Source organism: Mauremys mutica, chromosome 6, assembly GCF_020497125.1.
Source record: "Mauremys mutica isolate MM-2020 ecotype Southern chromosome 6, ASM2049712v1, whole genome shotgun sequence".
NCBI lineage: Eukaryota > Metazoa > Chordata > Testudines > Geoemydidae > Mauremys > Mauremys mutica.
This window is the reverse complement of record NC_059077.1, coordinates 43,091,720-43,103,818: the sequence shown is the minus strand read 5'-3', so window position 1 is coordinate 43,103,818 and position 12,099 is coordinate 43,091,720. Positions and strand designations below refer to the sequence as shown.

General features: G+C 46.8%; 1 protein-coding gene across 1 annotated transcript in view; it reads right to left on the bottom strand.

Moving 5' to 3' along the window:
- The window catches only part of AP3B1 (adaptor related protein complex 3 subunit beta 1), a 271,189-nt gene that overhangs the window by 204,998 nt on the left and 54,092 nt on the right, over positions 1 to 12,099 (bottom strand). Inside the window, exon 5 of the mRNA XM_045021277.1 lies at positions 10,469 to 10,629. Coding sequence (XP_044877212.1) covers positions 10,469 to 10,629 — 161 coding nt within the window. The remainder of the gene's footprint in view (positions 1 to 10,468; positions 10,630 to 12,099) is intronic.

Below are 12,099 nucleotides of genomic sequence, written 5' to 3'. Positions count from 1 at the left end.
ACCATGACTGAACTAACAAAGTACAGATTGCTTCAGGGTAAGTAAATAGTTCAGAATAACCAAGACTGAGGTTGTCAATGCAAGAGCTGCTGCTGAGCCACCCAGTCAGAAAACCTCTTCCATTCAGCTCTAGGTCTTTTTGGTGGACAGGTTTTTTTTATTTTTGACAACGTTTTAGAATTATATAGCAGCAGCTCCCCTCTAATAAGTCATCCAACCAGCATCTAGGATGTCAAGTATAACAATGCAGAGTACAGGTGCAAAATCCAGCCTTGCTTCTTGGAAATTGTCAGTGAAAAGTGATTAAGGTGATTGGTGGACAAGTTGACAAAATTAAACTGGGAGAAGAACAAAAAATGCCTGGCCATGTGGGGGCTATCATGATCACATTGCCTGCATCCCATTATAGTTTCCTGAGGACACTTGGTATCAAAGAAATTTGTGGGAAGGCATAGAACAGTCTCTGTGCCCACAGGAAGTAGAAAAGAGGCCATCAGCAAACCCAAGCTTGTGATGCCATAGGAGCAAGATGTCCAACATTTATTGCCAAGGACTGTAGAAAGGAGGCCCACCACGATGTTGTGGGAGGACTGAGTGATTGAAGGACCATTCATAGTTCTCTGAAAAGTCCCTGCTGAGTTGATCTACAAAACACCCTACTGGATCAAGTAGGTGGAGAGCTCCTCATGTAATGTGCTGAACCAGGCACCAATTTTGAAGATGTGTCACTTTTGACAGAGTAGGGAGGATCTCTCCCCCTACCTGCCTGTTGATGGAGTGAATCGCAGTTGTGTTGTCTTTCAGAACTTGAACAATGAGGACTCAAAGAAGGAGTAAGAAAGCCTTGCATGCTAACAGCATGGCCCTGAACACCAGGATGTTCATATACAGCATGGCCTCCTGGACCAACTGTAGTCCTTGAATCTTGATGATCAAAATGAGCTCCCCTTCCTTGAGTGGAGGCATCCAGCGCTAAGGTCTTGGTAGGGAGAGGCAAGGGAATGCCGTTGCATACTTGAAGTGGCTCTGCCCAGCAATTTAGTGAGGATAGGAATTCTGAAGGAATAATGACCAAGGAGGTCTATGCTGGGTCTGTTTGGTAAACATACTGATCTCAACCATCCTTGAAGAGGCTGAAGGTCAAGTCCGGCTTGGTGTGAGAGACAGGTGCATGCTTACATGTATCCCGAGAGTCGAAGTACATCCTCACTAGTGTTTTGGAGCTGGAGCTGTCTGATCGATCATCATTTAGAATCATCGCTGATGTATGTATGTTACTGCCAATCTGGAATCTGACACTGTCCTAGTGAATGCTATAGTCTCGGAGGTCAGAGTGGACTTTGTTGACTTTTAGCCCTAGTGAAGCGAATAGGTGGAATATCAAATGAATTAAGTTAGTTACTTGCTGTGGGGATTTTCTCTAAGCCAGACAGTTCTTCAGATAAGGATAAACTTGTATGTCTCACCTCCAAAGATGTACAGCCAGTTTGACCTGGAATTTGGTGAAGACCCAAGCTGCTGCTGAGAGGTTGAAAGGCAGGACTCCATAGTGCTCCTATGAGAAATCATGGGTACTTCCAGTGTACCAGATGGATAGAGATGTGAAAGTGTGTGTTGACAGTTGAGAGTTGTGAGCCATTCCACAGGATCCAGGTAAGGTATCATGGAAATTAGGGGGAAAATACAGAATTTAACACAATGAACAAATATGTTGAGACATCAAAGGTCAAGGAAGAATTCCAAAGAAGAAAGAAGTGAAACCCTTTCCTTTGAACACTAAGTGCACTTTTTCCACTGCTCCCAGTTGTAGCAGGGAGTCTACCTATTGTTTCAACTATCTCTCATGAGAGGGGTCCCTGAAAGGAGACAGAAGGGAGCAGGGGTTGGAACAGTGTGCAACTAGATGGATACTCCTTGCTTACTATAGAGGACCCACTGGTCCTAGATTATCCCATTCCAAGACTCTTGGTGAGGAGAAGTGGGGGAGGCAACAAAGGAAAAAAAGATCCATACGTGGTCCGATCAGTCACTCTATACTCATGTAGAAACTGAAGGGTGTTTTGGGAGGAGAGGGTTGGTTTATTTTTTTTAAAACCAGACTGTCCAAGTCACAGGGTGGTGAAAGAGGAATTTCTGCTTCTTCCTCAGAAGTTTTGATGGTCATTTATTAAAAATAGTACTGGGGCAGAGATTGTGTGCCTATAGTAGAGCTGCTACCTCTGTTTTCTCTACAAGGTGGAGATGTAGAGTCTTAGAAATGTAAAGTCACTTCTATCCTTGAGATTATAAAGAGCTTCAACTGTGCTCCTGCTAAATAATTAGGTACTTTCAAAAAGAGAGATCTTCTATTATTATCTTTATCGTCTGAGGGATCCTAGATGCTTGTACCTATGAAAAACACCTTATGGCAGCAGCCGACATCATAATCCCTGCCACTGCATCGGAATCATCAAGTGCAGCCTGTATTGAACTTCTCGCGCTATGTTTACCTTCTGACAAAGGTCGTTAAGCTCATCCTGATGGACTTTTGGCAGTTTATCAAGTAGCTTTGAAAACCTAGCCCAGAAAAGGAAGCACTATTTACAGAACAAGGCTTGATAGTTGGCCACTCTAATTTGGAGGCTCACAGAAGAAAGGGCCCTTATGACTTAAGAGATTCAGTTTCTTAGGACCCTCCTCACAAGGAGTGGTTCGGGGGGCTCTCTGTTTCAACTTCTTGAGCTGCTTGTACAACTAAGGCCTTTGTGGTCAGGTGCTGATAGAAATAGTCCAACTACTTGGCTGGGATCTCCTATCTGCCTTCCTGAGGTGGCTGGAATAGATACTGAAGTGTGCCAGATAGTTTTTGTTACTTGAGAAGGCCCTTGTTCATAGGCAACACTAGTATGCCTGGTGTCATCATGAGAAGTATATCTGTTACAGGGTGACCCTAACTCTTTAAGAGGGAGCAGGGCCAATGGATTTGAGACTTGTTAGTAAGGTTACAATGTCACGGAGGTTGTGGAAGTCACAAAATCTGTGACTTCCGGTGACCTCTGTGACACTGGGAACCCCTGCAGCTGACCAAACGCCCTGTAGTGTGAAAAACTGCTATCTAAGTGAATTTGCTACTTAGGGTGTACTGAGCATGCTCAGTAACATCTGCTGAAGCCAGCAGAGGGAGACCCCTGCAGGAGCTCAGACTCCGCTGACTGTGAGGTACCCCCCCTGCAACTGCCTGGCTGCCATCGAGGGGGACCCTTGAGCTCTCCAGCCGCTGCCACTGGCAGGGACCCCCCCCCTCCCCCCGCAGCAGCTGCTCAGCCTCTGAAAGCAGCTGGTACCCTCGCCCCCCAGCTGACTCTGGCAGTGGCAGAGGGACCCTGGAGTTGCTCAGTGGCTGCTGGAAGGGCCCTCCCCAGAGCTCCCCAGTGCCAGCAGTGCGAGGATCCCCACAACTAACCACCTGCCACTGCCAGTGGGGACCCCTGAGCTGCCCAGCCACCAGCAAGGGCAGCAGAAGGACCCCTGCAGCTGCTTAGCGCTTTGAGCAGCTTCCCCCCTCCCTCTGCAGCTCCCAGTCACCTCCGACAGTGGCAGAGGGACCCCAGAGCTACTTAGCTGCTGCTGGAAGGGACCCCACCCCCAGCTCTCCAACCACCGGCAGAGGTGGCAGGGGGACTCTCTCCAGCTCCAGGGCAAAGGGGATCCTGCAGCTCCCAGCTGCTGCAGGCTGGGGGAAGGGGCAGGGTGCTCATCCTCTTCCCTCCCCATTTTGTCAGAGATTTTTTAGTAAAAAAAAAGTCAGGGACAGGTCACGGCTTCCATGATTTTTTGTTTATTGCCTGTGACCCGTCCATGACTTTTACTAAAAAATATCCATGAGCCTTACTCATCACCTCACTTCAATTGGTCTTAAAGAAGGTACGTGGGAAAGCTGAAGCCAAAAGACCAAAGAGAGCTGAGGGATGTTCCCCTGTAAAGATGATCACCCAGCAGAAACTTGGGGGTTCCTGCTGGGAAGGGAAGGGTTATCTGCCAAGTGGAAGGGTTGGGGTGGCTGTCCTGTCAGAAGAGGACAAGGAATTTAGGTGTGGCAGATTACACCTGAGAGTGGTATGTTTTATGTCAACAGACTACAAGATGTGGGATTTTAAGGACTATACACACTGAGTTTCTTTTTCACCTATGTTTGAGGACTTTTGTTATGGACGATTTTACATTATGTTTTAGTAATAAACTGGTCCCAAAGAGGGTGTCAAGGCTGAATCCCCACTCTGGTACTTGGAGTGATTTTAAAATACTTGCTACTCCAGGCTTGTATTACACTCCCAAGGTTACAGTTTTTCTCTGATCTTGGCTTGGAAAATGCTGCCACCACCCAAATGCAAAAAAAACCAAACAAACAAAAAAAACAAACCCTTGAACCCAGGAAGGAGCACTTGGGAATTCCTCCCTGTGAGATACCCGCAAGCCCTTTCACCCCGCTGTTGCCACTAGTTAATTAAACAATACATGCACAAGCCTCTTAGGACACCAAAAATCCAATCCTGTTCTTAAAAAAGGTAAATTTTATTAAAAACAAAAAGGAATAAAATACATCTGGGACTTAGGCTTTTCCTAGATTTTAAAAGAGCAATTCCAAAAATTAAGCACCCAAAATAGCTTTCTTGGGGGTTCAGTTTAAAGGTTACAAGCAAACAAAAGCATCTGGGGTTAGCACAGAGGAGATCCACAAGCCAAAATAAAGAAATAAACCTGATCACGTCTAGCTAAACATTTCCTGTCCCAATAATTCCTTCTAGGTATGGAAGATAATTTTTCATACCTGGGTCAAACCTTACACAGCAGTCCTGCTTATAGGATTGCTGCTCTGTGTTATCTCTGGGCTGCAGGGACAACAGACTAAGGGAAAATTTATTTCCAATTTTAAAAAGTTCTACCTTCCCATTGGCTCTTTTGGTCAGTTGCCCTCTTCCTTCTCTTTAACTGGGGAACTTTTAACACTTTACAGGTAAAGCAAGCAGAGAACAGCTACCAAGAGGGATTTTACAGCTAGCTGGCTGGCTGGTTGGGTGTCCATAAAAGAGAGCCTCCTCCTCCCCCCATTTATCACAGAGGGTTATTACTGAAGCAAGAGATCTTGATGTGCAGTTACTGAAAACTCTGAAGGGGAAAATGGAGGCAGGTGTGTCTGTCATGCCATGGCCTGTCACAGGAGGGCACCCCAGGAAGCCGCTGCCTTGTGACAATATCCAACAACTTATGCACCTTCTCCTAAATGACTTCTGGCAGTATATCAAGAATTTCCACAATTCTCCTTTATAGGTCTTTGAGCTTGTCATGTGAGGCGAAGGTGAGTGGACTGACTGCCCAGAAGAGCTCCTGGTGTAGGAAGTGACGATTGTCCTCCCCACACCGTTGATTTCTTCACCCTCCAGTAGTTGAAGGGGAGTATGTTGAGAGCTGGAAACAGTTGATTTGCTTCAGCCAGTACCGTGAAACGCTTTGGTCCCAGGATGTCCAATGCCACAATGTTACTCAGAACTGTGAAGGTTGTGATCGGTACTAGGGGCAACATGGTAAATGGTGAAAATTTCAGTGCTGAAGTCTGTACTGACAAGTATCAGAGGGGTAGCCGTGTTAGTCTGGATCTGTAAAAGCAACAAAGAATCCTGTGGCACCTTATAGACTAACAGACGTTTTGCAGCATGAGCTTTTGTGGGTGAATACCCACTTCTTCAGATGCAAGTCACATTCTGACAAGGACATTCCCAAGGTGGTAGTACCAGGGCAGTGCTGTCCTTGTGTTCTAAAGGAACCATTGTTGCCAATTTACCCTTCAGTAGTGGCATACCACAATGGTAATCCAAGCTGTGATCCTTAGAGGATGAGGCCTGAGGAGAGAAGTCTCTTACTCATTGTCGGTGAGGACAAACTGCACCTGGATCCTCCAGTAGAGCCATGCTCTTTTCTTTCTCTCTCAAAAGTTATTGAGGCAGTAGAGGAGTCGGTCTGTAGGAGGAGGCAGCTCGAGAGCTAGGATTCAAGGGGTGGAGACTGTCCTGCTGCATGTTTCTCTGGCCTGGTCTACACTACACGTTTAAACCGATTTAACGCTGCACCCGTCCACACAACGAGGCCCTTTATATCGATATAAAGGGCTCTTTAAACCGGTTTCTGTACTCCTCCCCGACGAGAGGAGTAGCGCTGAAATCGGTATTACCATATCGGATTAGGGTTAGTGTGGCCGCAAATCAACGGTATTGGCCTCCAGGCGGTATCCCACAGTGCACCATTATGCCTGCTCTGGACAGCAATCTGAACTCGGATGCACTGGCCAGGCAGACAGGAAAAGCCCCGCGAACTTTTGAATTTCATTTCCTGTTTGCCCAGCGTGGAGCTCTGATCAGCACAGGTGGCGATGCAGTCCCAAATCCAAAAAGAGCTCCACCATGGACCGTACGGGAGATACTGGATCTGATCGCTGTATGGGGAGGCAAATCTGTTCTATCACAGCTCCGTTACAGAAGACGAAATGACAAAGCATTTGAAAAAATCTCCAGAGGCCACAGCAGGGACTCAGCACAGTGCTGCGTGACAAGCGTAACGGAAAGCCAAAGAATCAAATGGACGCTCATGGAGGGAGGGAGGGGGTACTGAGGACTCCAGCTATCCCACAGTCCCCGCAGTCTCCAAACAGCATTTGCATTCTTGGCTGGGCTCCAAGTGCCTGAAGGGTCAAAAACATTTTCCCGGGTGTTTCAGGGTGTATGTCGTCAATTTACACCCTTCACCGCCCCCCCACCGAAAGAAAAGGGAAAAAATCGTTTCTCGCCTTTTTTCAATGTCACCCTATGTCTACTGCATGCTGCTGGTAGACGGGGTGCTGGAGAGCTAAACAGCAGTATCCTCTCCCCTCTCCCCGGTGGCAGTCGGTACAGTACAGAAGGACTGGTATCCGTTCTCGTCATCAGCCCGTGAGTGCTCCTGGCTGGCCTCGGTGAGGTCGGCCGGGGGCGCCTGGGTAAAAATAGGAATGACTCCTGGTCATTACCAGCAGATAGTACAGAACGGCTGGTAATTGTCCTCATCATAGACTGCTCTGAAAAATTTACAATATTTTAGTATACTATACAGTGCCAGACAGAATGTTAATGCTAGGCAGTGGCTCACTATGGCCAGCTCTCCCTCTCTTTTGAATGATTGAGTAAAAACTGCTGTTTAACTTTCCATGGTGCTCCAGACAACACTGTTTCCCAGCCCTTTTCCACCTGCTGTCTTTTTTGGGGTTTAGGAAATATGAGGAGTAGAACTCTATTCCATGGTAGTGAGGCAGGACACATTCTACTGCTCACCAATTTAAGAGGGATTCTGCCTCTTGTTGAAGAATCATTTGATGAGAGCGGTCCCTGGAGAAGGACCAGGGAGATGGGAAAGAAAAACTGTGGAGTATCCTGGATGGATAATCTCCAGGACCCAACTCTGTGGTGATCTTGTCCTAGGTGTGGGCAAAAAGGATAAGATGACCTCTTAACTTGACTAGGGGAGGCGTAGGTTGCATCAGTGGTGGTAAGCAGGTCTCAACCTGCATGTCAAAAATAGCCTTTGGCCTGCAGTTGGGAATAAGCAGACACTGTGGAAGTAGGAGCGTAGAAACAGGATCTCTGGATCCTCTGCCATTTGCACAGAAGCTCAGGTTGATGTTGGTAACATGAAGCATGTGCAGGGGGCAGTCGTGGCCTAAAAGGCTCTCTCTGGTGTTTCCTCCTGGGTACTGCAGTATAAATCCCAAAGAAGCACAGAGTGAATCTTGAGTCCTTTAGCAAGTAAAGGGACTCGTCCAACTTTTCATTAAAAAGGTTGGACTCACTGAAAGGGAGGTTTGGGATAGTCTCTAGGATCTCTCTAAGAAAGCCCAACGACTGGAACCACGAGTCCCTTCGCATGCCCAGCCCTGTGGCCAAACTTCTGGATGCAGTATCTGTGGCATCTACAGCAGCTTAGAGCTCCACCTTTGTCACTATTTTCTTTTGTCCAGAAAAGACTGGAATTGGGCTCGGTCTTCCATAGTAGTTGAAGTCCGCATGTCTGACATAGGTGTTGAAATAGTATTTTGCTAATAAAGCTTGGTAATTAGCTATATAATTACCAAGGAGGAGAAGACCTTCCTACCTAGGAGATCCAGTCTCTTTGAGCCCGTCTCTTCAGGGGTAGGTTTTTGGTAGTGAAACCTAGTTCTTTCCATCACTGCCTGTACCAACAGCGAGTTAGGAGCAATATGGGGAAACAAAGTCAGCTCCCTTGGCAGGAACAAAGTAGCATTTTATGGCCCTTTAAGGCGCAGGGTCACAAGATGCAAGTGTGCGCCAAACGACTCTGACCGAATCTAATATGGCCTCGTGATTGAAAAGGCTACTCTGGTCAGTCCTTGTGGTTGGAAAACGTTCAAGATCTGGTATTGAGGGACCTGGACCTCTTCCAGTGGGATCTGTAGATCATTAGCAACCCTTTGCAACAGCTCCTGGTATTGCCAATGGTCATTTGGCAGTGACGGCATCATCTGGGGAGGATGAGGAAGTCTCCAATCAGTATTATCAGTACCATTGGAACCGGTTCTGGCACTTCCTCCTCATACACCAACAAAGCTGGCTGGTGAGAGGGGGAGGAGCGGTATGACTCCTAGCAGTGGTCCAGGTGTCTCCTGCAGGAGTTCCAAGGGCCCCAGTGAAGCCAAAAGGAGGGGTCCATTGGACTCAGTGGTCCCCAAGGGGTTCATATCTGGAGCGCTGGTAGGTATAGCCTCTCCGACGCCTGTCAGGATTTCTGTGCTTTCTCAGAGATAATGGTGCCTCGAACTCCTCTGATTCAGGTGAAGATTCCATTGGTATCAGTAGCACACAGTCTGTACTGGAGTGCTCCTGCCCAGGGAACGTAACTGCTCCTTAGACATCCATATTGATTCCTACTCTGGGGTAAGGACATCCCTCAGGAGGGCAGGGCGCAAGAGAAATGGAGACTGCAGGTAAAGGGAGGAATATATCCTCTGGGGGTTACGATGGTCTCCATGCGGCCCGGAATCCAGGGAGTTCCAGCTGGGACATCTGAAGGACCTGGCTCGTCTATCTTCACTGGTTGCTCTTTGGATAAATGAGGCAGTATGAATAATGGGACTGCCAAGCATCCGTCTTTTCGCTTCGATCCCACAGTCACACCAGAACCAGAGGATCCCTCTTTTTTCATACTTTGCCCTCTTATCTGGGGGCCTTCAGCAGAGCTGATTCCATGGGTTCCACCTATGTCGTCTTACCCAGCCTAGACTGGCGCAGGAAGGAAACGCATTTCTTATGGACATTCCTCTGCAGGGATCTGCCCTCGCACCCTTAGTCTCATGGGAAGCCCTGTAGGACAGTGACTCTCATCCCCCGCCCCCCCCCTTTTTTTTTTTTTTTTTTTTTTTTACTGGTGACCCCTTTCACATAGCAAGCCTCTGAGTGTGACCCCCCCCCTTATAAATTAAAAACACTTTTTTATATATTTAACACCATTATAAATGCTGGCGGTAAAGTGGGGTTTGGGGTGGAGGTTGACAGCTCACAACCCCCCATGTAATAACCTTGCGACCCCCTGAGGGGTCCCGACCCCCAGTTTGAGAACCCCTGTTGTAGGAGGAGTCTTTCCACTTTGATGGTAAAGACTTTGCTCCAAGGCTCATGCTTGCAGGGGTGCTGCTAGTCGATTGAGGCTGATTTACATGGCGGTCTCCAGAGCCTGGGTGAGAGCAAGGCATCATAGCCATCAGAAACTTCCTAAGACAGAGCTCTTGTACCTCTCTAATTATTGCACCTTGCTGATAGCTTCTCCCAGGCAGCACAGGCACTGTTGATGCTCATCACTACTGAGAAGAAGCGAGGGCAGGACACTTCTGAATCTTGGGACTTTGGGCATAGTCCCAGGAAGGATTGTCCCTGGAATGGGGGGAGGGGGGAGAGAAGAGATACAAGGGAATTTATCCTACACCAACGATAATCTTAAGCGAACTAAAACTACAAAACTAGATATCAAAACTATTTAGACCAAGTTTACTTTGCAGGTTACGTACTGAAGGCGGACACAATTTCAACTCAGACCACGCAGCAGTAAAAAGGACCTGCACCACCCCTTATACCCTTGGTCGGGAGCACGAGCGGTCAACAGACACTGCTTTGAAGAATTTCCAGGGGGCTCCTGATGCGGAGGGGGCGTGGTGGAGGGATCCCTGTACAGGGAGCTGCTCCCCTTGTCCGCTCAACTCCTGTGTATCCACACACCCCTGAGCCTCACACCCCCGAGCCTCACACCCCCAGCTTCTCTTTGCTTCCCCACAGAAATCATTTTTTGCAAGGAAGCAAAGAAAATCTGCAAGGGGGGAGCATTTTTATGTTGCACTGCAGTGGCGCAGAATTTCCCTAGGATAGCTTTTCAACATTTATGGTAAATGACTACTTACCTATACAGTTTTTGGATCGCATGGGCTGCATTTTTTCTAACGTAAGGAGATAAATCAGCAGAAGCTTCTTTAATAGCAAGCATCATAATAGGAACAATAATTGGCACACGAATACTAGATAAAACTCTCAAAGCACTTGCACGGATTAACTGATTAGGATCCTAAAAAGAATGGAAACAAAACAATATAAGTAATACTGCAGAAATTCATCATTATTAAAACATGTAGTGAGTATTGCAATGACTGAGGACATATTAAGCCACATGAATGCCATATTTTTCTTTTACTGTTATTAGTCTGGCTTTAATTTCAAGTTCACAGTGCTATCGTGCAAATTTATGTGAAACTTGACAAAAGAAAAAGTTTCAGGAATCTGAAGAATACTGCATATATTACAAGGAGCTGCCAGACATAACACCACATTAACAAGTTTTATTTATGCTAATGAAAACAGGAAAAATGAAGGCAAAGGAAGATGAGGGAGAGAGAATTGATACAAAATATAATAATTTTTTCTATTTATAATTTTAAAGTCTTTCACAAATTCAGGCATTTTTAAAGTTGTACAACCCAGATCAATCTTAATATTACATACAGCTTCCCCATACGTCAAAATTGTCAAATAGAAAAAATTAAACATGAATGATGCAACAAAAAAAAGATGCCTTTTCTAACATCTTCGCCTTTTCAGCAATAAATCCTTTTTAATCATTCTATTTTAAAAAAAAACAACAACAATGAAATGCCCTTTTCCTACAATCAGCGGGGATGAATCTTGAACAGACTACAGCGCATGTACGTAGTACCCTGGTGCAGAGTGGGAAGAGATGGACATGAAAGCATATGCATAGCAGGAGGGGGTTGCTGCTGTTGCCCCAGATCTGCTGCCTTCCCACTGGCTGGCGATAGGGGTACAGGCTAGCCACATGGCTATTGCCCCCTCTCACATATTTAAATTCACCTTGGAATTTCAAAAGTCTCTTGTTCCACTAGTTACTGCTCCAGTTAGCATCACCTGTCAAGGCATACCAGGTGCTACCACACACAGGCAGTACCAGGAGAGAATGGGAATGACAGACAGCACAGGAAAAGCAAGTCGTAGTGGAGCAGGAGAGGCATTTACATACTGGGACCCCACCATTCCCACCTCCCACTTCTCTGAGAGGCACTCAAGTATCAGGACCCCATCCTCCTTGGGAGCTGCACAGGAGTCAGGCTGCTTCAGCGGGACTACGTCCTGTTTCTCCCCACTCCTGCCCTCGTGCCCCCTGCCAGTGACAAGCTCTGGGAGCCATGCTGGAGGCACCATGGGGGAATGGAGGCTGCTGCTGCTCCACCTGAAGCTGCCAGGTACAAATGAACGACTGGGAAGTGTGGAAATCATTGCTCACTCAATTTAACAGGGTATCTGGGTGATCCAATTGGACACTGGGAACAAAGCTTCAGGTACAGTCCGATGCAAAAAACTCCATTGCCTCCAGATCTTTCAGGGTTTAAGAGGCTAGTTTAGTGGAATTTGCAGAATTTAGAGTTAAGAAAAGATTTCAGCATGTTCAGCCCAACCTTGAGTATCAAATGATAAGATATGCAATATATCTCTGGTACACCCTGGATTTGCTTCATCTACAATC